The sequence below is a fragment of the Euprymna scolopes genome, chromosome 19 (genome assembly GCF_053919585.1).
Source record: "Euprymna scolopes isolate OS-2025 chromosome 19, ASM5391958v1, whole genome shotgun sequence".
NCBI classification, from domain to species: domain Eukaryota; kingdom Metazoa; phylum Mollusca; class Cephalopoda; order Sepiida; family Sepiolidae; genus Euprymna; species Euprymna scolopes.
In genome coordinates, this window is record NC_136500.1 from 46,882,922 (window position 1) to 46,909,991 (window position 27,070).

A 27,070-nucleotide genomic window follows, 5' to 3' on the forward strand; every position below is an offset into this window, starting at 1 on the left:
GCAACAGTATTCCATCCTTGGACGTACTTGGCTTTTTTTTTTTTTTTTTATACAGTGATCACCACTTATCAAGGTCCGGAAGCCACTCAGGGATAAGGGTTATTGCAAGTACATTACGTTAGTGTGGAGATTTGATTAAGTGTTTACTTAAGGGGGCGGTTCATTAGGAATTTGTTAACATTGGACTTGAAGACATCCAAGTTGTAGTCCGGAGGGAAGCAGGCAGACGGAACAGAATTCCACAGGCGTGCAGTTCTAAGAAAGAAGCTTTGTTCATGGAATCCACGTTTTGATTTAGGCACAGATATAGAGTGGGGGAAATTTTTCACAGTGGATTCAGCTAGACGGGTGTTTTTCGTGAAAGATTGGCGAGGGGGGACCAGAGATTGGAGTTCAGACGAGCACCTGCCATGAAAATAACGATAAAACAAGGATAGGCTCGCAACGTCTCTTCTGTGGGAGAGAGAGGTTGCAGGGTAGAGAAAAGGGCATCCCCCACTAAGTCACAAAGTCTATTTTGTACTCTGTCAAGGAATAATAGGTTGTTTTTGGCCGCTCCTGCCCAGATATGGCAACAGTATTCCATCCTTGGACGTACTTGGCTTTTATATAGATAGAGAATTGCATCAGTAGTGAGATATCTTCTGGAGCGGTAGAAGGATCCCATCATCTTTCCAGCAACCTTGGCAACAGACTTGATGTACGTGTTCCATTTCAGATCAGGAGTAAAGGTCAAACCCAGAAGCTTGTCAAAACAGGGGGCCTCACCCAGACGAGAGCCATCCATGACAATTGATGCCAGCTGGGGATCAGAGCGTTGATGATGTAAGGATAGGAGTTTGGTTTTGGATGCGTTAAAGGTAACCAGCCACATCTTCCCCCACTGAACCACGCGCTCGAGATCAGAGGAGAGAGAATCAGAGAGAACTTTGTCATTTACAGCCTTTGATGTGTTGCCGTAGATGGTCGTGTCATCAGCATAGATGTCAACGAATGATTTAAGTAGGGAGGTCATTGATGTAGATTAGGAAGAGAGTTGGGCCCAGGATTGACCCCTGCGGGACTCCAGCATTTATATTGCAGGCCTCCGATTTTTGTCCATCTACCACTACTCTTATGAGTCTATCGGAGAGAAATGATTTAATGATTGAGAAAACATTTCCAGTTATACCGTAGCTGGAAATCTTGTGAAGTAGACCCTTAAGAGCGTGATGGGCTCATAGTCATCTAGCCCCCTGACACACCCGTCCTTCTTCTTAAGAAGTGTGACCACTTCCTTGGTAACCTGACTCAGGATGGATCCCGTGTCAAACCAGTGGTTAAACACGTTCGTCAGAATGAGAACGAATATGTGCGACAGCCTCAAGTACAATTCATAGGGCAGACCATCGAGTCCGGGTGATTTGTCATATCCCACTTGCCTCAACGCAGCAATGACCTCACACTCTGCAACCCGACCATCACAACTAGCCGCTCAGGCCGCCTCCAGGCGGGGCGAGCTGGCCAAATAGTTGTCAAACTCCTGGATGCGGAGCCTGGACAGCTGTGCGAAGCAATCCTTGAAGTGAACCCGAAACCACTCGCAAATCTCCTGAGATGACACTAACGAGTGCCTTTCCGGGCTCTGGATTTCTCGGATGTAATTAACTGATTTGCGCCCGAGTGAAGCTCTATGCTCTGAAGCGTCTGCATTCACGGCTTCGTTGGACACCTTACATAGCCTAGCCCTAGTTACCTGGCTTTGACATCGCTCGCTAGCCGAACAGTTCAGGTCCCCCTTGGCTAGTTCTATCTCTAGGGCGCCCCCCCCCCTGCCACCGCCCAGGCCAACCTATCCTCTTGACGCTTCTCTGCCTTGGCCTTATTTAGTGCGAGGCGTTAACCGTACTTGACAGAGAAGTCCCTAATGCTAGCTTTGGCACTAACCCACCACTTATTCCCGGTTACCCCCCCCCCCACTAACCCTTTCTTGATGCGTTCGACCAGCTTTTCCTGGAAGTCGGCCAACTTCAGTAAGGAGGTATTCAACTTCCAGTACCTAGCCAGTTTGTGCTTCCTATCTAAGTTGATCCGAGCCACAAGTAGTTTGTGGGCGGAGTGACCTAACCAGTGGAATGTGGAACAGGTAGTATAATCGAGGGTGCCTCTTCTAACTAACAACCGATCCAGGTAGGTACCCAGACCGGAGGGCCTATTAGAGAGCCACGTCCACGTCTCCCGCCCCAGATGATCCACCCGGAATCTATCGACCACATCGCACGAAGCCATCAGATCAGACAGATTGGTGTCACACCCATCCGTCCCGCTAGTCCCGCCCACCTTATCTACCCTGGGATCAAGGATGGCATTCCAATCACCCACTAGGACTAACTGTTCCAAACCCCCCGAGAAACACCTCCAACCACCAAAAAAAGGAAACTCTCTCTCGTGTGGTATAGGCGCATAAACCGTGATGACTTGAAATGATCTATTTTCAATGGCAACATCGGCCACGACCAGTCTGCCATCAGCATCCGTGTGCACAACGCTAACCGCTGCAGAAAGAGTGCATCTAACTAGCAAGGCCACCCCCCTACTATGACGGTCACCGAATGCTGAAAAGACATCGTAATGCCCCTCTAGCACCCACTGATTGTCAACTGAAACAAAGTGAGTTTCTTGCAGCGCGGCCACATCTATGTTCATGGACATGAGGTCCCTCAGTACTCTAGCGGCTTTGCTTCGGCACCTCATGCCCCTCACGTTCAAGCTAGCTCAAAAAGATAGCCATTATGCCTACTCAGTGTCAACCACCGGCTTGAAGTCTTTTGCAGTGAGGATGCCGCAGGATTGGGCGAGGTTACTCAAAAGCAACTCGGACGTGACCCGTCCATCTTGCGCAATTCCCCCGACATCTAGCAGGAAGGTTAACTTTATGGTTCTATAGAACGAAGGGTGGACGTACAACGGGACTCTCCCCTCGCACCTATTCGCCAACTGTTTGAGGGAGTCGTGCCCCTCCTCCACCAACTTTGTATCTTTGATCGCAGTTTTCGCAGCCTCTATCATGTTCCACATGGCTTTGGTGCGTCCCACCCTCGTGTGATGCACAAAGGTCATGAGTAGAGGAGCGTTTTTAAAATGAGTAGGATCCGCAGTCGATAGGCCGTCCACTGTCTCCAGCTTCTGGAGTGGCTTCAGGAGTCGCCTCTGCCTGGGAGTTATCTTATCGGCGAGTTGCCCTGACTTGGCCAGAATGAGCTGTATTCATTTTGCCGACGTAATATTAGTGAGGTTGGTCCCCATGAAAACAAACAAACGACTCTATTTAATTCCTGAACGAAATTTATGCACTCAAGAGTAGATTGGGAGTTTGTTGATTGCATCTAAATTAATTTCGTCTAAAGGGTAAAAATTAAATCGCCTGTTTTGTTGGTGTTTTGTTGATATATGTTCATGCGTTTCACTCGTGCTTAGCCGCATGTTTCACTCATGTTTGGCCGAACGTTTCACTCGTGTTTGGTGAATGCACTCGTGTTTGGAGAATGTTTCACTCATGTTTGGCAAACGTTTCACTCGTGTTTGGCCGGTAAGAGAAGGAGCGGAGGCGAAGAAAGAAAGAAGGAAGAAAAAATGGAGGCGGTGATTTGAAACAGTGACACTACTATAACAACAAAAACAACTGCAAAATAACAATGTCTAAAATCATTCAATGTTTGCGTAATACTAATTAGCATGAATGATTTGATTGGCTCCCTATATCAGGATTTAACCAATCAGAAACATTCTCTTATGTGAGCCGAGCACTTGTCCTGGAAGCTTATTTAAGGAAGCGCATTGACATTTTGCAGTGAATGTTTGGAATTATACTAGTTGTACACTGTTCAATGCTATACTGCTATTAATAGTGCTGCCTTAATTATCTTCCCTTTTCACTATTTGGAGTAAAGATAGGGATTCATATTTATTTTGCTTTCACGTGTGTGTTTGTAGCAGTAGAAGAAACAACAACAACCACGACCACCACCACCACCACCACCGCAGAATAATGATATGAAAATTATTTGCTTGACTTGAGTGCGTGGTACTGATTGGAGCAAATACTCTCTTTCGATTGGGATTTAAAAAAATCAGAAACTAATCTTTCTTGGAGCCACACACCTGTTGTTAGTTGTTATATAAAGAATTGTGTTTCCACTTTCTGGTTGATGAGAAAGCCAAGCTACTTAGCAAACCGATGTCACTCATATACAATGACCAAACTTCATTTTTTGGTATGCAAACGAAACCCGCTTTTAAACCTGTAAAGAAAATTGTAGCGATTGCAAAAATGACTTACCTCAGAAACGCTCATATGGTTGAATGTTATTTGACTGTAGAAAAACCAAAATGGCAATGCACAGCTGATGTTATTGTTGACAGTTATGTGAAAGTAACATGGATGCTTGCTGTTCGTATGCAAATTAGATTATCCTGGGCTGCATAAAACAAGCTATTTTAAGAACTGAGCAGACGAACCATCCATAGGGATGACGGAATTTACATGAGTCAACATAGAAGATCACAGAGGACGAAGAAGAAAAACATAGCTGTTCACTGCTGAAGAAAACTGAAAAACCAATCGAAATTGAGTATTTGCTCCAATTAGAATCACAAGTTCAAATCAGCAAACATTAAATGATTTTAGACATCGTTATTCTGCAGTGGTGGTGGTGGTGGTTGTGGTGATGGTGGTTCTAGTAGTAGTAGTAGTAGTAGTAGTAGTAGTAATAGCTTTAGCTGCTACAATGTCTCTTCCTTCTGTTCCTCTCAAGTTTTAATCCAAAGAAAGAAGCAACTTACCAAGAGTATTTTCTCTGTTCTTTGAAGACTGGAACGAATGTCTTCTTGCTGTTGTTCATATAATTGACAATCAAAAGATAAATCTTTCGTTATTTCATCCACGTCTTCAAATCTAAAAACAATAAACATCAAGACAGCATTGTTTTAGTTCTCGTTTTACAGCCGGAAGTTCTTTAGAAATAATTGTAAGAATGTTACCTTCATATAAACTAACAGAGAGACATGATCAACTTTATCAAGGAGATTAAAAACGCCAGGAAAAAAAGTGGCATTAATTGCTAAAATAATATATTCTTTTCTGCATATGATAAAATGTAAGTAAAATTAGAGATTAAACAATTGATATCATATATAATTGAAGGAACTAATAATTGTAGTGATTCAGGAAGTAATAGTTCTTCTTTACCGTTTGAATTTTCCCTTCTTGGCTGTGATAGAAATATAGTAGGAGATAATTATAGATGAACCAGCCACATACACTTCATAAATCAGAATTGAATGTTATAGGTAAAAACTACAAAGACTTTTATCCTTTTTTAATAAAAATTAGGGAATATTATTGATGGATAATTACATTCTTCCTGCTTCTATAGAATTATATATATATATATATACACTGTGTCAATTGCTTTATTGCAAATTAGTAAAATATCAATATTTTACTAAATATATGTTACAACAAAATGAAAATTATATCACCAGGCAACTGCTTTAATGTTAGTTATTTTCAACATTTTTATTCAAATTTATGCGATATTCACGAAGTTATGACATTTTATTTTTTATCAAGGAATTTCTACTGTCCATCGCTTTATTGCAGGTCATTAAAATGTTGTTTTAGGACAAAAATACAATGTCTTATCTTGCAAGCTTTAATTTTTATTATATTTTTTTGTCAAAGAATAATAAACAAAAGCATATCCTAGGTGTAAGCCTCATATAAATCAATTATTTATCGACATATCCACCATTTTTTAAAAATAACTTAAAACAACCTTTTGTTCCACAAAGAAGTCAATTGTTTGATCTTAAAAGGAGTTATGGCTCTAGAAACATCAACTATGTTCCTCCACAAGGTATCCTTTGAAGTAAATTGCTCTCCTCCCTCATAAACTCTTCTTTTTAATATTGACTAGAGATATTCAATGGGGTTAAGGTCTGGAGAACTCGGTGGTCAGGTCATGAGAGTTTTCCTAACGAATCCCATAGATTCAAGGAAGGATGCAGTCACCCCAAGCAGAATGGGATGGTACATTCTCATGTATAAAACTCATCTGAAAGCAACATGACAATGGTAGGTCATCTAGTCATGTCGACAAATGATTATCCAAAAAGGCTGTGTATGCATTACTGGTAAGCTTTACACCCTCTGGCACTCATCCAACCAATTTATCTCCAATGATTCCCGTCCAAAACATGATGCCTTCACCTACTTGTTGGTGATGAACTCTGTAAGGGGTTGGAGTTCCGTTTGGGTTTCAAACTTTGGTCCATCTATCCGGACCGTCAAAAGTAGCATGGGTCTCATCTCTAAATAGGACCTGTTGGAAATCCATTTTCATGTAATTCTGTGTCCAAGTCATTCGTTTTTCCCTATGTGGTTTGCTCAATGGAGGCATTGGAAGAGGTTTGATGTTCTTTGCAGTCTCATTCAACACATTGTATCTGGCCTGCCCGGATCTTGGTGCGATTCCAGCTTTTTAAAAAACGGAAGCACTGGTGCTGTTTGTGTTTCGGTTGACATCCCTGTGAATTTTCCGAATATCACAAGGTGAAAGGTTTCTCCTGGTGTCCTTATTCTTCTGGATTTGGTGTTCGGCTGTTCCAGAATGAGGCCAAGGTTTTTGGATTCCTTTTCAGCTCCATGGCTAAATCTTTGATGGACAATTATTCTATGAGTCCAGAAACTATTCTTTGCTTTTCGATAACCTTTAATCGCCTGATTTTTGGGCATCTTAAGAGATCTGCAATAAAGTGATGAACAGTAGCATGAATTTGAATAAAATTTTGGAGAATAACTAACTTTAAAGCAACCCTTTGATGGTACAATTTTCATTTTATTATGACATATATTTAGTGAAATATTGATATTTTACTAATCTGCAATAAAGCGATTGACACAGTTTATATTAGGTATGGACAAAAATGGGCAGGCAAAAATAGGGGGGCTAGTCTTGAAAGCCGATTAATCATAATTTTTTTGTAGGTTTCCGACTACTTTTTGATTGTATTTGAAAGATTAAAGACTAAAGTAAATTTCCTAAAGGAAAAAAGTATTTGTACACGTGAAAAAAAAGTTATGAAAAATGTTTTCACGGCGAGCTAACCAATTCAGCTAAATTTTGAAGTTGAATAAATTCATTGTAAAAATCCTTTAAAAGATATTAGTTTTCTGGGTCTATTTCAAAGATAATTAGTAAAGTAAAGTCCTAAGATAGTGAATTAAATAAAAAAAAAACACTTTGTTTGTGCAAAAAAATAATTAATTAGCCCTCAAAAAGCAAGTAATTTACCGTTTGCCAAAAACGCAACAAACTAACAAAATGTAAACACGATTATAAGGAGGCCCAAAATTTCAGCCAATCGAAATGCTGTTTCAAAATGAAAGTAAAAGCAGATTGGGGTGTCAGATTTCTTTCTTTTTTTCCCAGACGTGCATCCATACATTCCTATTCTGAACGTTTGTATCAATTTTTATCATTTTTTTAATTTAATTATTTTTTATGTTCCTGTTTTTAAATTAATTTTTTTTTATTGTTCGAGATTATATAGAAATTATGTTATGCTGAAAGTTTCACGTTCTTGCGAGCAAAGAAATTATTAAAATCTTGCATATAAAGATTATGCGAAATCTGTAATTTAAAGAAAAAAAGTAGAAATATTTTTGCTATTATAAATTTTTTGTGTGAAAATATTAAATAAACAATGCTTAATTCAATGGTAATATCGGTAGTTCAAGAAATTCATTTTTCTTCAAGTTATATCGAATTGATTAATACGATATATATATATATATATATATATATATATATATATATATATATATATATACTTTAAGGGCTTTTTTTATAATGTTCCTGTAAAAATTATTTTTTTATTTTTATTGTTACAAATTACGATGCTTTATTTATATAAAAAAAGCAAAAATAAATTCTTGCGTTTTTTATTTACTACTGAAAACCATAAATTTAGTAAAGGCATTTTTTGCTTGAACAAAATAATACATCTCCACTCAGATTTAAATACAAATAATTAGTGCATTATATTCCGTGATCATTATTTGATAAATACTGAAAATTTCATTAAAATTGGTTAATTTCCTGATTTTTGGTGATTTTTTAAGTAAAGGGATGTTTTTACATTTTGAGCCTCGGCATTCATTTTGCCCGTACTTAGTTTATATACTATATATATATATATATAATTTTAGATGAAAAGGCCATAAAAATATTATCCATAGATATGTTTCCTCCACCAACAACAATAACATTAGATTTATCATTTATTATTAAAAAAATTTAAAACCGAAAATTTAGTAGTAATATAAAAATGACTACCCTCAAACCACTAGGACGAACCAACCTCATTAATGTTCAAACGCCTTTTGAGAGAGTGCAGCTCCTATAACAATAAAACTAATTGTTATGTCGATTACAACGGTTACACAACAACCACTCTATCATATCGCCTTCTGATGCATAATAAATACAGAATCTGGTGCAATATTACAACATGCAAATAATACACCACAAAACCAATGTCAAGAAGTTAAAAATGCTTGAAGCTATATAAATTAAAATGTAAAAAGCTTGGCCTTTATCAAATCACATTCCAATCCAGTGAAAACATGCTCAAATGTTTGCCGGGACCGCTCACCCCGACCATACCCAGCTTTGACAACAGAACTGGTCGCCCTTTTCTCTCACACTGGGCACTCACAGCTCGCAAACATTCACTGCTGCTGCTATATAAAAAATAAAACCTTCCAGCAAATAAAATTCACTCAGCTTTTTTGAAAAGATGAAAAGCACCATCATGGCCAACTGCAAACATGGAACTTATATCAATTCTTTTGGTTTACATACTAAAAAAGATTATCAGAAAAATTGAAAAAAATAAAAACGGTCTAATTAAATGGAAGCTCTCTGTTGTCTTTCACAACGTTTATTTAAATGAAAGAATGCTGCCTAAATACACTCAAAATATATACAAAATTTTTATACACACATAAAATATATCCATGGACACGTGTTTCTGAGTATAATTCATCATCAGCATGGATTGTATTGTTTGAACCATTTCAACCTGATCTCAGGACTACTTAAATCATCCATCACTTCAGTCGTGAGAAATTTGCAATTGCAAGACAACATCCCGAATTTAACTGGCAATTTAAACCACCTTCTGTTGCATTCTTACATTATATTGTTTTTCCGGCTTTACTATTTAAAAAGAATTCAAAATTTCATCACCAACTGCTACAAGCTACTCTGTATCATCTGTTGAATTGGATTTTGAAATTGAACTTCCCTGACTCACTGTGGAGCTTTTGTTCATTAACAATATAAAAAAAGGTATTTCTATGACTACTTTGCATTCAACTTGGACTTAAGAACACTTGATAACATCTTATTTGCTACTTAAGAACTTTCTCTTGTATTTTTTTTCTTATTCTCCTATTTTTATTTTTATTTCATTTTATTTTACTTTGATTTGTATATTTATTTTATATTCATTTTTATTCTTTTTATATTTAATATTTTTGTACTTCTACTGTTGTTTAATTTTTTTTCCTAATTTTATACTTTTTTTTATCCCTTATTCCTTTATTCTTTTATCCCCTTATTCTATCATTTGTTTATTCTTTCAATCCGTCAAAAGGAATTAAAATGTGATTTGACATGGTGAAAATCTGAAAATTGGAAGAGAAGCTGCAGTTACCTTTATATTTTTCCATTACGCCATATTGAATTTGACGGATTGATTGTTGCTATTTCTTCTGATGATACAGCTTGTTGTAGAAAGCACCGTGGAATTTCCTCGGGTGCTACATGTATTAAATAAATAGCAGTTCTTTCTTAGTTGCTTTTTCTTCGACAAAGATTTTTCTTTAACTAGCATTTATCAAAAGCATGTCTCTAGATGAGATGTGGCCAACCGTTTTTACCTCAGGCATCATTTTAGTCACATTATCAAAAGAGAGTGTAAATGTGGTATTTTAGTGACTAATCCCTATTAATACCCAACCGTGTACCGAACAGATACCACAATACATAATACGTTTCACCTTATCATATTAATTGTACATAAAAATTGTAGCCACATCTACACAGTAATTTCCGAATCCATAGAAAAAATATATTTTTCTTATTATATATCAATCCTTATATAAGAAGCTCAATGTGATTACAGAGCAATATATAGAATAAATGACAAAAACTTATATTCCAACATTCATGATGTTGACCATCTTATAATTTATTCCTTTAAATCAGTCGATTTATACAATTCTTGACAGTATCTGTTTCGTAGCGCAAAATCAATCACTTAATTATTATATATATTTATTTATTTATTCAGTTTTATGTTAGTTTTTCAGTTTGTGATAGTTGACAAAAATGCATCAACAGACAACGGTTTAAAGTATTTAATCATACCCACTCGAATCACAACAGATTTATATAGAATTTTTTTTTTTTTTTTTACACAGTGATCACCACTTATCAAGGCCCGGAAGCACCTCAGGGATAAGGGTTATTGCAAGTACATTACGTTAGTGTGGAGATTTGATGAAGTGTTTACTTAAGGGGGCGGTTCATTAGGAATTTGTTAACATTGGACTTGAAGACATCCAAGTTGTAGTCCGGAGGGAGGCAGGCAGACGGAACAGAATGTATCAGAGTTATGTTTTCTGTTGTGAATTTTCGTTATTTATTCTCCCTTACTTATAAACCAGTGCTTGTGCCCTCGGCGATCACCAAGACAACACGGCCAGATAGTGAAGAAGAAAATCCATGGCGAACAGCGTTGGGATCGGTGATTGTCATAAGGAGTGGCGGCATGGTTGTACAGCAGGAGTAATTTTCTTCATTGAAAATTACTTCTTAATAAAAGACAAAATGGAACAATGTACCTTTGTGCTGCCAAGAGATAGAAAATCATGACTTGTCTCTTGGGTGATCGCATTCAAACTGATTCTTCCCTCTAATCCAGAGGAAAGAGAGAGATCATCAGGTGATTAAAATGTTACTATTTTTCACTGATTTCAAGGGAGAGTGAAATTATTCAAGAGGTATAAAAAGAGAGGGTTTTGTTCTGCTCTGATATTATTAGCAGGTAGCCATTTGCACCTGAATGATCAGAAACTCCAGGGTCAATGGCTCTGAACTTTCCAAGTTCTTTTGTTTGACCAGACTACATGGTGTCTTAACACTATGTTATACACGATCTTGTTAACAGATAAAAAAAAAAAATTAAAAAATAGTGCAGTCCATTCCTAAGTGATAGCATCTCAGATAACATTGTGTCAGGTCTCCTGAGACCAGGACTAATTTTTAATAATTCATATTCATGCCAAAAAGTAGTAATTTACACCATTAAAATGCAATATTTATGTATGTACATAAGAAGAAATGGAACCTACTATAGCGAATAATGATTTCAATAAATAAATGCCTTTTATTATTGTCCTTGAATGATCTTCTATTATATAAAGGCCAATTGTCTGTCTATGTATGTGTGTATATCCAATTAAAACTAAAAAAACAAAAAACAAACATCCACAAAGTTTGTATTTTCTTGATCAGTATTACACTAGGTGAATCTTTACTATTTATATAGATGTGTGTGTGTGAGTTCCCTATAGACTCAGCAACATCTGGGCCGATTTTTATGAAATTTTAAGAAATGTACTTTACATATCTTACAGTGTTCTTAGATAGGTTTTGTATTGGAATGTCTTCAATAAGTATAAGATAAGAAATAATAATAAAAAAATCCGGTGAAAGAATAAAACAGGTGATTTTGAAAGTTAACACCTTATACAGCCTAACACAGCAAGTGCATTTGAGATGTTTTATTACCACACAAGCAGAAATGGCAGGCATATAACATCAACAGCAAATTCTTTGATATGACAAGGAAGTGTTCAAAATGAATCTTTCTATTTAAAGCACAATTGCACCATGATACTTGACTTTTTTCATTTTAAACTTAAATTCAAGCTATTATTACCATACAGGCATAAAAATCAACAATAGGCTCTTTGATATGACAGGTGCACATTTTAAATGAATGTTTTGTTTAGAGCACAGATGAACTATTAACCTTTTAAGTAATCAAAAGTGTGAGGAAAGTGTGTGTTGTTGGTCATCCTTGGTCAAAAATGATAAAAATGTGCATCCTACTCTTAACAAAGATCATCTCAGTCACCGCACTACCACATTTACTCTAGGAGGACATCCTACTTAAAATTTCACAAAAGTGATTCAAAATTTTATTTTCTATGAATTTATATTAATATTCATTTACTTATTGATAAATACTGAACATTTTGTATTTTTTTATTTAAAAAAAAAATTAGATTTGTAAATATAAAGTATTTATTTTATTTAAAAAAATATTACATATATATACGTGTGTGTGTGTGTGTGTGTGTGTGTGTGTGTGTGTGTGTTATTTTTACATATTTATTTCATTTTTAAAAAACTATAATTTTGTTAATATAAAGTATTTATTTTATTTTAATAAATTTATAGTCTTGTTGATATAAAGTATTGACTTTAATCTATGTGTTAATATAAAGTATTTATTTTTTTTTTTTTTTAAATTATAGATTTATTAAGTCACTTAAATTACTTTACTCCTCTCCTCCATTTCAAGCACGAAATACATTTTATTATTTAAGGTGTGTAGACAGTTGACCTTGGGTTTACTTTCGGCAGCGTTGTAACTCTCGCTTCCTTTATTTTATGTATTTATTTACTTATTTTTTTTTTTAGTCCTTACATTCCATGAACAATGTCTCTAACACAGGGGGAGGGAGAATGGTCTTTTTTGAGGTCAGAATCTACCTTTTTCACATTTATCATTGCCTGCTTTTTTTATGCTGAAGTATTATATATATATATTTTAGCTCTTTGCATCAAGTGACTTAATGCCTTGTCTGGAACGATTCCCATAAAATTATACTCAAATTTAAAACTCAATAACCATCTTTCCATAAAGACAACATCCTGAAAATGCAAATGAAATAAATAATTAAAAAAGAAAATGATACTCAAAAATTGGAAATTTAAATGTTAAAAGAAAAAAAAAAGAACAACAACAAATGTCTTGAGATTGTTAAAATGCGAGCTATCTTAAAAATAATTAAACATGGATATTCATGTTTTTGATAAAAAACACAAATTACTATTCCTTTCATTAATCATTCCTTTGATTTATTACAGGTTACAAATTTTTAAACGTAATCAAAGTTGAGCAAACAGATATTGTGACACAGATATTGGTCACGGTTATTCGAATACTATGAACAGAGTTCTAAATTTATCATACTATAAAGTTCAGGATTTGTCTGACTATTACTTGAAATCATTTCTTTCAATTTTCAAATAATCAAATTTATTATAAGTTACCTCCCTTGAATTTCAACATAACTTTACATGCTATCCGAGGCAAATGCATAAAGGTCGCGGCCATAGAAGAACACGAGAAAAGTCTGTTTCTCATTAAAAAATAGTTTGATGTTGTGCTTATCTAATAACGAAATTAAATGAAAACTAATTTTAGACGCATAGTACTAACTGGATATTTAATGGAAATGATTCTTCATTTAGTGACATATAGCAAAAACAACAACATAAAATTATTTTTAATACCTAAATGGAATTTATTCTTGCATTCTTTCATGACCGTGATCCTTTGCCTCATGCAAATATGTTTAAAAAATAATAAACAGTTTTAAAAATTAACCTTGTTAATTATAATTTCCGTTTTTTGACTTTTGATAAGGCCGAAAGATTACGAAATTTTGTTGATATATTAATCTCATATTAAAAAAGGGGGGGGGAGTCTATTCCTAAAGTGTATTATATTTGTAATTTAAAGATTTCAAAGAAAATATTTAATATCAACTCATATTATTTAAATCTTTAGGAATTATTATTACCTACTCTTACCCCCACTGAAAAGAAAAAAAATTAATCATATTTTATTCTGTAATTTTGTGACAAAATCAAGATTTTTTACAATAATAAGCAGACAACTAAATAAATTAAAGGTTGTATGTAATTATTGAAACGTTAAAGGGAGGTAACTCCTAAGAATCTTTTATCAAACAGCAATTGTAAGAAGTGATTTTTAACAAATCCTGAGCTCTCAATTACAGTATAATAAAAATCTTTAGTAATTTTGAACTTTCTTCATTGGAGTAATTTCATTTTTGTTGATTTAGGTTTTTGTTTAACCTATTACAATGGTTTAACCATATTTTCTTTATTAAAAAAAAAATAAATAAGACCCAAAAGTTTTGGGTACATTTTTAAATTAACACTCTTCACTAAATCCCCCTTTTTCAAAATGTGATTCTACTTTTTAACAACTATTTCATTGTTTTAGAATTTAGAATGAGTGATTATATTCTTTAGATGAAAATCGATAATTTGTAAAATTTAGATTATTTGAAATATGTTGGTGGATGTGTACGAGCCTTTTTCAAGTCTCACACAAAACACACATTCATATTTCAAGCTGTCATATACATACGCGCACACAAACATACGCGCCCACGTCCACACATGTACACTTATTCACGTTCGCGTACATACACTCACATTCACGTATATATACACACACGCGAACATGAACACGCACATGGACGACGTCACTTCCGCTTTCTAAGGAAATACACATACGCAAGATACACTCTGGAAGCGAGTATAAAACATGGAGACAAACTGTTTCTAACTCTCTTTAGGACCAACTCTCAACGAGAGAGGTTGGGCTAACAAGCCGCCGCCGTTTCGGCGCGCGCACGCGTACCTCACACCCACTTCCTACTATGTATGGGGCACGAGCTAAAGACTGTATGTATACATTCTCACTCTTTCTCTCTCCATCTACTACTGGCCACTAAGAACACCTTCGCTTAGCTGACTACTAACTGATGACAACTCTAATATCCTCTTCTTTGTCTACACGCTGGACTACCATTCTCAATTTTCCTACAACATTTATTTCTCTTCCCACGCGCGAACAAACAATAGTGACCCGAACTTGAGATGAAAACACATTTCCTATTCTTGCTACAACACCAGTCCTGTAACGAACATGGGTTACATACGCGCAGACATGTTATAACTAAAACGTTCATTTCTTTCAACAGCAAATAAACGACATTTATCTTATCCATTAATTGAGTCTTTGTTTCCTTCAATTCCCATTCGTTTCATTATTCTTTTGTAACGGGATTGGGGTATTTATATATCCTAGTCCCCTACAGATGTAACTTCTGATCCGCTTCAGGATATTTTTGAACTTAAAGACCTATATAGAATTTCGAACAGAACACTTTATTTAATCCAAGGGGTAGATTATTCTCGTTCTATTAGTCATGATTGGATAGAAGTGTTAAGCACATGTTCTCACATGGAAGTTCTATAGCAAACCCCACACTCCCCAATGGTTTACTTTTACTTGCGTAGCTTCCATTGTTCAAAGGCAGCATGCATACCGTAGATTTATCCAATATAAGTCCAGTACAAACAGACAAAAGTTTATAAAAGTTAGAAATAATTGTAAGAAAGAAATAGTGACAGCTAAGAGAGAATATACTGAAACCATCAGAAAACGCATTGAAGTGCAGAAATTAGGAATTCGTGCTTTCTGGAAAATCCACAACAGTGTAGTAAATAATTGGGAATCAACAATGTCCCAACTATCCAATAATCATGAGGTTGTTTTGCATGGTAACCGAGAAAGCTAACATGTTTGCCCATCGGTTTGCCTCAAAATCTACTTTGAACCCAGCAAACCACTCCCTCCCTGATCTTCCTTTGTGGTCAGAAACCACACTAGATAATCTGAAAATCACCCCTTCTCAAGTACATATCATAAAAAACCTAAACACCTCAAAAGCATGTGAACCTGATCTCATCCAGGTTGTACTCTTAAAAAAATGGTCCACTGAGGTTGCTCTAGTTCTCTCCAAACTTTTCAACAAATACCTACGTGAATTTTGCTTTCCTGACTGCTGGAAAACTGCTTCTGTGGTGCCAGTTTACAAGAATTCTCGCGAAAGAACTGACTCATTAAATTATCGCTCCATTAGCCTTTCTTTTCACCAAAATATTTGAGTTCATAATTAATCAAGCTCTAGTCCTTACAGTTGTGAAACTTATGTCCGACTAATAATATGGATTTAGGCAAGCCCATTTTACTGCAGATATTCTAACTGTAATCTCTAAACGTATATACCATGCACTAGATAAGGCAGGGAAGGCTAGGGCAATAGCCTTAGATATATCTAAGGCTTTTGACAGGGTATGGTATGATGGTCTTCTCATGAAAATCAGATCATATGGTATTACTGGACGAATACTTAACATAATTAAATCCTTCTTAAATAAGAGAAGAATCAAGATTGTCTTCGATGGTCATACATCAAAACAATATGATGTAAATGTGGGTGTAACTCAGGGGTTGGTACTTGGATCTTATTATTCCTAATATTCATAAATGACCTCCCTGATAAAATTGTCTCTGAGATGGGCATATTTGCTGACAACACCAAGCTCTATAATAGGCACGAGGGGAAAACGAATGAACACATATCCAAGGCAATGGTGGAAACCTTACAAGAAAACCTCTAATCTGTAGTGAAATGGGGACAAAAATTGATGATAATGTTCAATGCTGCCAAGACTAATCTTGTTTCCTTCAATAATTACAAGAAACCTTCTCAACCACCAATAGCCATGGCTTATGTTGCGTTACCTGAAGGTACTTCATTCAAACTCCTCGGCTTAATGTTCACAGGAAACATGAGTTGGAACAAACACATCCAGAGTATTGCCATGGGTGCTGCGAGAAAAGTAGGCTCTCTCTACCATGATAGAAAGATACTTATGCCTTAAAGTATATTGTACTTCTACAAGGCCAAGATTCGCCCATGTATGGAGTCTGCTACTAGTCTCTCACTCCTGGATAAGTTAAAAAGAGAGTTGCCAACCTGATAGGTTTTCAACTACCATCTAAGCTTCAACCTCTGTCCCATCGATGAAATGTTGCAAGTATCTTAATGGTAGATGCTCTGAAGAACTACAAGCCCTTGTGCCTCACCAACGTAATGCCCAAGAAACGCAACAATCAACAAAATCCCACCTGTACCCAGTAGACATCTCCAGATGCCAGAAAGCCTTCTCTAATAGTTTCTTCCACAGAACTGCTAGACTTTGGAATTCCCTTCCGGGTTCCTGCTTCCTCGACTCTACTGACATGCAGAAGTTCAAGTGTAATGTAAATAGACATATTATCTATAAAGGTCACGTGACTAAATTCCAAATATTTTTTTGAACGAACTTACCATTAAAACTTTAAATTTCAACATGGTCAAATCAGGGTTAAATTCGTTAACATGAAAATTCTATTGCTTGTGTAGACAGATTTAAATGGATCATGTATTTTTCTTTACTAATGAGTCACAACTCATCAAGGCCCAAAATCCACTCAAGGACAAAGATTGAAATTGATTATTTAATGAGATGGTTCAAACAGAATTTGTTAACATTGGGGTAATGTATAAAGGTCAAGGCCATGGAAGAACGCAAGAAAAAACCCCTGTTTAGTCATTAAAAATGGTTTTCTGTTGTTGATATTTGTTCATTTATATTATTTAATAAAATTATTAAATGAGGAAACATTTTGAGTAAAAATTAAAGTTTCGTTTTTACATAATACAACATCAGGTCAAATGTAGGGGCCATTTTGTTTGGATTTGACTTGTATGCATAATATTGACATTTTTCAATTTTAGATGCATAATACTAACTGGATATTTAATGGAAATGATTCCTCGTTTAGTACTATATAGCAAAAACAACAGCATAAAATTACTCTTAATACCGCAACAGATTTTTTTCTCGTGTTTTCATGGCCACGACCTTTATAAATAATCATCTATATATGCTATAATAAACTGGGAAGAAACCCCATGGTATTGTGTTCCACAAACGTACAGTTCTTGAAAAGAAACTCTGTTCATGGAAGTTATGTTTAGTTTTAGGTAAAAACAGGGAGAAAGGAAAATTATTTACTGTGGTTGTAACTAGACGAGTTTTTAATAGAATAGAAACTAGTAAATTTTAGGGTTTGATTGTTGAGAAGCTTGTGGGGCATACCTTTGTGCCAAACCCTATCAAAGGCCTTTGATATATCAAGATCTATAGCTCTAGAAATAAAGGCCCTGTAAATAGATTCATTGATCCTGTGTGATATTACAGTCAGCATTTAAGCTGTTAATCTTGCAGGATGAAATCCATATTGTTTGTAAATGAGTAAATTGTTTTACTTAAGTGATTGGCAATCTCTTGATTTATCACAGATTAAAACAACTTACTCATGATGCACTGGAGGTTGAGTGATCGATACTGAGATGCAGAACACTGATGTTTAAATACTGGGCAAACTGATCAATTTTTCCAAAGTGACAGGAAGCTTGCGATTAACACAATGAGTTGGTGTGTGTTGGGGGGGGGGGGGTTAAGGGCGAAAAACCTAATAATATCTAATACCGGCCATGAATACTCTTTCTATGATTTTAACTACATGATTAAAACATCACTGTCTATATACTATCGAGAATTAACCAATAAAAACCTAACACCAGTTGTGAAATGTGATATTCTAAAGAAAACTAACATTTGTAAATCCTTAAATTCACCATATTACTTATGCCTCCGTGAAAAATTACATATTAGTACATTTAGACAGATAAGCTCCTCAATAAAAAACATGAAACATCAATAAATTGCAGACATTAAAAATCACAGCTTCTTAGCAATTTGTATACTTCCCCCACCCCACTAAATTCAAAATATTGATATCAAATATTACAGTTTTTACTCTTTTGTTTCCTCTGCATTATATTTTCAAAGTTTAATTTTTTTTTCCTCTATTTTTTGTCTATTTTAGTTTTCAAGATTTACATCTATGCTTCATTTTGGTAATTTTTAATTTTACTACTTGAATACAACTATATTTTTCTACCTTTTTTTATAATTATCTTAATCTTACCTGTACAAATTCTATATCAAATTTTTGTGTACCGAGATTCTTTACAGCACCTTGCCACTTAACTATCTTGATTGTTATTATATTCTATGCCATCATATTGCTTTATATTTTACCGTCCCATCAGTTCTTATGTTTTTGATGTTTAATCAATGTTTAATACTTTATTCTATTTTAAAAATTTCCAATCAACGTTTTATACTTTATTTTATTTTTATTCTTTTTATTTTATTATCTTATTATGCATCTTACTTTTTATTTGTATTTTATTTTATTATCTTATTATGCATCTTACTTTTTATTTGTATTTTATTTGTTATCTTATTATGTATCTTACTTTTTAGTTGTATTTTATTTTATTATCTTATTATGCATCTTACTTTTTATTTGTATTTTATTTTATTATCTTATTATGCATCTTACTTTTTATTTGTATTTTATTTTATTATCTTATTATGCATCTTACTTTTTATTTGTATTTTATTTTATTATCTTATTATGTATCTTACTTTTTATTTGTATTTTATTTGTTATCTTATTATGTATCTTACTTTTTAGTTGTATTTTATTTTATTATCTTATTATGTATCTTACTTTTTAGTTGTATTTTATTTTATTATCTTATTATCTATCTTACTTTTTATTTGTATTTTATTTTATTATCTTATTATGTATCTTACTTTTTAGTTGTATTTTATTTTATTATCTTATTATCTATCTTACTTTTTATTTGTATTTTATTTTATTATCTTATTATGTATCTTACTTTTTATTTGTATTTTATTTTATTATCTTATTATGCATCTTACTTTTTATTTGTATTTTAGTTGTTATCTTATAATGTATCTTACTTTTTAGTTGTATTTTATTTTATTATCTTATTATGTATCTTACTTTTTATTTGTATTTTATTTTATTATCTTATTATCTATCTTACTTTTTATTTGTATTTTATTTTATTATCTTATTATCTATCTTACTTTTTATTTGTATTTTATTTTATTATCTTATTATGTATCTTACTTTTTATTTGTATTTTATTTTATTATCTTATTATCTATCTTACTTTTTATTTGTATTTTATTTTATTATCTTATTATCTATCTTACTTTTTATTTGTATTTTATTTTATTATCTTATTATCTATCTTACTTTTTATTTGTATTTTATTTTATTATCTTATTATGTATCTTACTTTTTAGTTGTATTTTTTTTATTATCTTATTATGTATCTTACTTTTTATTTGTATTTTATTTTATTATCTTATTATGCATCTTACTTTTTATTTGTATTTTAGTTGTTATCTTATTATGTATCTTACTTTTTAGTTGTATTTTATTTTATTATCTTATTATTTATCTTACTTTTTATTTGTATTTTATTTTATTATCTTATTATCTATCTTACTTTTTATTTGTATTTTATTTTATTATCTTATTATCTATCTTACTTTTTATTTGTATTTTATTTTATTATCTTATTATGTATCTTACTTTTTAGTTGTATTTTTTTTATTATCTTATTATGTATCTTACTTTTTATTTGTATTTTATTTTATTATCTTATTATGTATCTTACTTTTTATTTGTATTTTATTTTATTATCTTATTATGTATCTTACTTTTTATTTGTATTTTATTTTATTATCCTATTATGTATCTTACTTTTTAGTTGTATTTTATTTTATTATCTTATTATGCATCTTACTTTTTATTTTTATTTTATTTTATTATCTTATTATCTATCTTACTGTTTATTTGTATTTTATTTGTTATCTTATTATTTATCTTACTTTTTAGTTGTATTTTATTTGTTATCTTATTATGTATCTTACTTTTTATTTGTATTTTTTTTATTATCTTATTATGTATCTTACTTTTTATTTGTATTTTATTTTATTATCTTATTATGCATCTTACTTTTTATTTGTATTTTATTTTATTATCTTATTATCTATCTTACTTTTTAGTTGTATTTTATTTGTTATCTTATTATGTATCTTACTTTTTATTTGTATTTTGTTTATTATCTTATTATGTATCTTACTTTTTATTTGTATTTTATTTTATTATCTTATTATGTATCTTACTTTTTAGTTGTATTTTATTTTATTATCTTATTATGCATCTTACTTTTTATTTGTATTTTATTTTATTATCTTATTATCTATCTTACTTTTTATTTGTATTTTATTTTATTATCTTATTATGTATCTTACTTTTTATTTGTATTTTTTTAGTATCTTATTATGCATCTTACTTTTTATTTGTATTTTATTTTATTATCTTATTATGTATCTTACTTTTTATTTGTATTTTATTTTATTATCTTATTATGCATCTTACTTTTTATTTGTATTTTATTTTATTATCTTATTATGTATCTTACCTTTTAGTTGTATTTTATTTGTTATCTTATTATGTATCTTACTTTTTATTTGTATTTTATTTTATTATCTTATTATGTATCTTACTTTTTATTTGTATTTTATTTTATTATCTTATTATGCATCTTACTTTTTATTTGTATTTTATTTTATTATCCTATTATGTATCTTACTTTTTAGTTGTATTTTATTTGTTATCTTATTATGTATCTTACTTTTTATTTGTATTTTATTTTATTATCTTATTATGTATCTTACTTTTTATTTGTATTTTATTTTATTATCTTATTATGCATCTTACTTTTTATTTGTATTTTATTTTATTATCTTATTATGTATCTTACTTTTTAGTTGTATTTTATTTGTTATCTTATTATGTATCTTACTTTTTATTTGTATTTTTTTTATTATCTTATTATGTATCTTACTTTTTATTTGTATTTTATTTTATATTCTTATTATGTATCTTACTTTTTAGTTGTATTTTATTTTATTATCTTATGTATCTTACTTTTTATTTGTATTTTATTTTATTATCTTATTATGTATCTTACTTTTTATTTGTATTTTATTTTATTATCTTATTATGCATCTTACTTTTTATTTGTATTTTATTTTATTATCTTATTATGTATCTTACTTTTTAGTTGTATTTTATTTGTTATCTTATTATGTATCTTACTTTTTATTTGTATTTTATTTTATTATCTTATTATGTATCTTACTTTTTATTTGTATTTTATTTTATTATCTTATTATGCATCTTACTTTTTATTTGTATTTTTTTTTATTATCTTATTATGCATCTTACTTTTTATTTGTATTTTATTTTATTATCTTATTATGTATCTTACTTTTTAGTTGTATTTTATTTGTTATCTTATTATGTATCTTACTTTTTATTTGTATTTTATTTTATTATCTTATTATGTATCTTACTTTTTATTTGTATTTTATTTTATTATCTTATTATGTATCTTACTTTTTATTTGTATTTTATTTTATTATCTTATTATGCATCTTACTTTTTATTTGTATTTTAGTTGTTATCTTATTATGTATCTTACTTTTTAGTTGTATTTTATTTTATTATCTTATTATTTATCTTACTTTTTATTTGTATTTTATTTTATTATCTTATTATCTATCTTACTTTTTATTTGTATTTTATTTTATTATCTTATTATCTATCTTACTTTTTATTTGTATTTTATTTTATTATCTTATTATGTATCTTACTTTTTAGTTGTATTTTTTTTATTATCTTATTATGTATCTTACTTTTTATTTGTATTTTATTTTATTATCTTATTATGTATCTTACTTTTTATTTGTATTTTATTTTATTATCTTATTATGTATCTTACTTTTTATTTGTATTTTATTTTATTATCCTATTATGTATCTTACTTTTTAGTTGTATTTTATTTTATTATCTTATTATGCATCTTACTTTTTATTTTTATTTTATTTTATTATCTTATTATCTATCTTACTGTTTATTTGTATTTTATTTGTTATCTTATTATTTATCTTACATTTTAGTTGTATTTTATTTGTTATCTTATTATGTATCTTATTTTTTATTTGTATTTTTTTTATTATCTTATTATGTATCTTACTTTTTATTTGTATTTTATTTTATTATCTTTTTATGCATCTTACTTTTTATTTGTATTTTATTTTATTATCTTATTATCTATCTTACTTTTTATTTGTATTTTATTTTATTATCTTATTATGTATCTTACTTTTTAGTTATATTTTATTTTATTATCTTATTATGTATCTTACTTTTTAGTTGTATTTTATTTTATTATCTTATTATGCATCTTACTTTTTATTTGTATTTTATTTTATTATCTTATTATCTATCTTACTTTTTATTTGTATTTTATTTTATTATCTTATTATGTATCTTACTTTTTATTTGTATTTTTTTTAGTATCTTATTATGCATCTTACTTTTTATTTGTATTTTATTTTATTATCTTATTATGTATCTTACTTTTTATTTGTATTTTATTTTATTATCTTATTATGCATCTTACTTTTTATTTGTATTTTATTTTATTATCTTATTATGTATCTTACCTTTTAGTTGTATTTTATTTGTTATCTTATTATGTATCTTACTTTTTATTTGTATTTTATTTTATTATCTTATTATGTATCTTACTTTTTATTTGTATTTTATTTTATTATCTTATTATGCATCTTACTTTTTATTTGTATTTTATTTTATTATCTTATTATGTATCTTACTTTTTAGTTGTATTTTATTTGTTATCTTATTATGTATCTTACTTTTTATTTGTATTTTATTTTATTATCTTATTATGTATCTTACTTTTTATTTGTATTTTATTTTATTATCTTATTATGCATCTTACTTTTTATTTGTATTTTATTTTATTATCTTATTATGTATCTTACCTTTTAGTTGTATTTTATTTGTTATCTTATTATGTATCTTACTTTTTATTTGTATTTTATTTTATTATCTTATTATGTATCTTACTTTTTATTTGTATTTTATTTTATTATCTTATTATGTATCTTACTTTTTATTTGTATTTTATTTTATTATCTTATTATGCATCTTACTTTTTATTTGTATTTTATTTTATTATCTTATTATGTATCTTACTTTTTAGTTGTATTTTATTTGTTATCTTATTATGTATCTTACTTTTTATTTGTATTTTATTTTATTATCTTATTATGTATCTTACTTTTTATTTGTATTTTATTTTATTATCTTATTATGCATCTTACTTTTTATTTGTATTTTATTTTATTATCTTATTATGTATCTTACTTTTTAGTTGTATTTTATTTGTTATCTTATTATGTATCTTACTTTTCTTTTGTATTTTTTTTATTATCTTATTATGTATCTTACTTTTTATTTGTATTTTATTTTATTATCTTATTATGTATCTTACCTTTTAGTTGTATTTTATTTGTTATCTTATTATGTATCTTACTTTTTATTTGTATTTTATTTTATTATCTTATTATGTATCTTACTTTTTATTTGTATTTTATTTTATTATCTTATTATGCATCTTACTTTTTATTTGTATTTTATTTTATTATCTTATTATGTATCTTACTTTTTAGTTGTATTTTATTTGTTATCTTATTATGTATCTTACTTTTTATTTGTATTTTATTTTATTATCTTATTATGTATCTTACTTTTTATTTGTATTTTATTTTATTATCTTATTATGCATCTTACTTTTTATTTGTATTTTATTTTATTATCTTATTATGTATCTTACTTTTTAGTTGTATTTTATTTGTTATCTTATTATGTATCTTACTTTTCTTTTGTATTTTTTTTATTATCTTATTATGTATCTTACTTTTTATTTGTATTTTATTTTATTATCTTATTATGTATCTTACTTTTTATTTGTATTTTATTTTATTATCTTATTATGTATCTTACTTTTTATTTGTATTTTATTTTATTATCTTATTATGTATCTTACTTTTTATTTGTATTTTATTTTATTATCTTATTATGCATCTTACTTTTTATTTGTATTTTATTTTATTATCTTATTATGTATCTTACTTTTTAGTTGTATTTTATTTGTTATCTTATTATGTATCTTACTTTTTATTTGTATTTTATTTTATTATCTTATTATGTATCTTACTTTTTATTTGTATTTTATTTTATTATCTTATTATGCATCTTACTTTTTATTTGTATTTTTTTTATTATCTTATTATGCATCTTACTTTTTATTTGTATTTTATTTTATTATCTTATTATGTATCTTACTTTTTAGTTGTATTTTATTTGTTATCTTATTATGTATCTTACTTTTTATTTGTATTTTTTTTATTATCTTATTATGTATCTTACTTTTTATTTGTATTTTATTTTATTATCTTATTATGTATCTTACTTTTTAGTTATATTTTATTTTATTATCTTATTATGTATCTTACTTTTTATTTGTATTTTATTTTATTATCTTATTATGCATCTTACTTTTTATTTGTATTTTATTTTATTATCTTATTATGTATCTTACTTTTTATTTGTATTTTATTTTATTATCTTATTAGGTATCTTACTTTTTATTTGTATTTTATTTTATTATCTTATTATGCATCTTACTTTTTATTTGTATTTTATTTTATTATCTTATTATGTATCTAACTTTTTAGTTGTATTTTATTTGTTATCTTATTATGTATCTTACTTTTTATTTGTATTTTATTTTATTATCTTATTATGTATCTTACTTTTTTTTTGTATTTTATTTTATTATCTTATTATGCATCTTACTTTTTATTTGTATTTTATTTTATTATCTTATTATGTATCTTACTTTTTAGTTGTATTTTATTTGTTATCTTATTATGTATCTTACTTTTTATTTGTATTTTTTTTATTATCTTATTATGTATCTTACTTTTTATTTGTATTTTATTTTATTATCTTATTATGTATCTTACTTTTTATTTGTATTTTATTTTATTATCTTATTATGTATCTTACTTTTTATTTGTATTTTATTTTATTATCTTATTATGTATCTTACTTTTTATTTGTATTTTATTTTATTATCTTATTATGCATCTTACTTTTTATTTGTATTTTATTTTATTATCTTATTATCTATCTTACTTTTTATTTGTATTTTATTTTATTATCTTATTATGTATCTTACTTTTTATTTGTATTTTTTTTAGTATCTTATTATGCATCTTACTTTTTATTTGTATTTTATTTTATTATCTTATTATGTATCTTACTTTTTATTTGTATTTTATTTTATTATCTTATTATGTATCTTACTTTTTATTTGTATTTTATTTTATTATCCTATTATGTATCTTACTTTTTAGTTGTATTTTATTTTATTATCTTATTATGCATCTTACTTTTTATTTTTATTTTATTTTATTATCTTATTATCTATCTTACTGTTTATTTGTATTTTATTTGTTATCTTATTATTTATCTTACTTTTTAGTTGTATTTTATTTGTTATCTTATTATGTATCTTACTTTTTATTTGTATTTTTTTTATTATCTTATTATGTATCTTACTTTTTATTTGTATTTTATTTTATTATCTTATTATGCATCTTACTTTTTATTTGTATTTTATTTTATTATCTTATTATCTATCTTACTTTTTAGTTGTATTTTATTTGTTATCTTATTATGTATCTTACTTTTTATTTGTATTTTGTTTATTATCTTATTATGTATCTTACTTTTTATTTGTATTTTATTTTATTATCTTATTATGTATCTTACTTTTTAGTTGTATTTTATTTTATTATCTTATTATGCATCTTACTTTTTATTTGTATTTTATTTTATTATCTTATTATCTATCTTACTTTTTATTTGTATTTTATTTTATTATCTTATTATGTATCTTACTTTTTATTTGTATTTTTTTAGTATCTTATTATGCATCTTACTTTTTATTTGTATTTTATTTTATTATCTTATTATGTATCTTACTTTTTATTTGTATTTTATTTTATTATCTTATTATGCATCTTACTTTTTATTTGTATTTTATTTT

The 27,070-nt window shown here is 28.9% G+C and overlaps 1 protein-coding gene across 2 annotated transcripts in view; it reads right to left on the bottom strand.

The window, feature by feature from the left end:
- LOC145303554 (uncharacterized) overlaps nt 1–27,070 on the bottom strand; it is a 322,732-nt gene that overhangs the window by 78,742 nt on the left and 216,920 nt on the right. For both annotated transcript variants that reach the window (XM_080145059.1, XM_080145060.1), the window contains one exon: nt 4,822–4,933. In XM_080145059.1, coding sequence (XP_080001185.1) covers nt 4,822–4,933 — 112 coding nt within the window. The remainder of the gene's footprint in view (nt 1–4,821; nt 4,934–27,070) is intronic.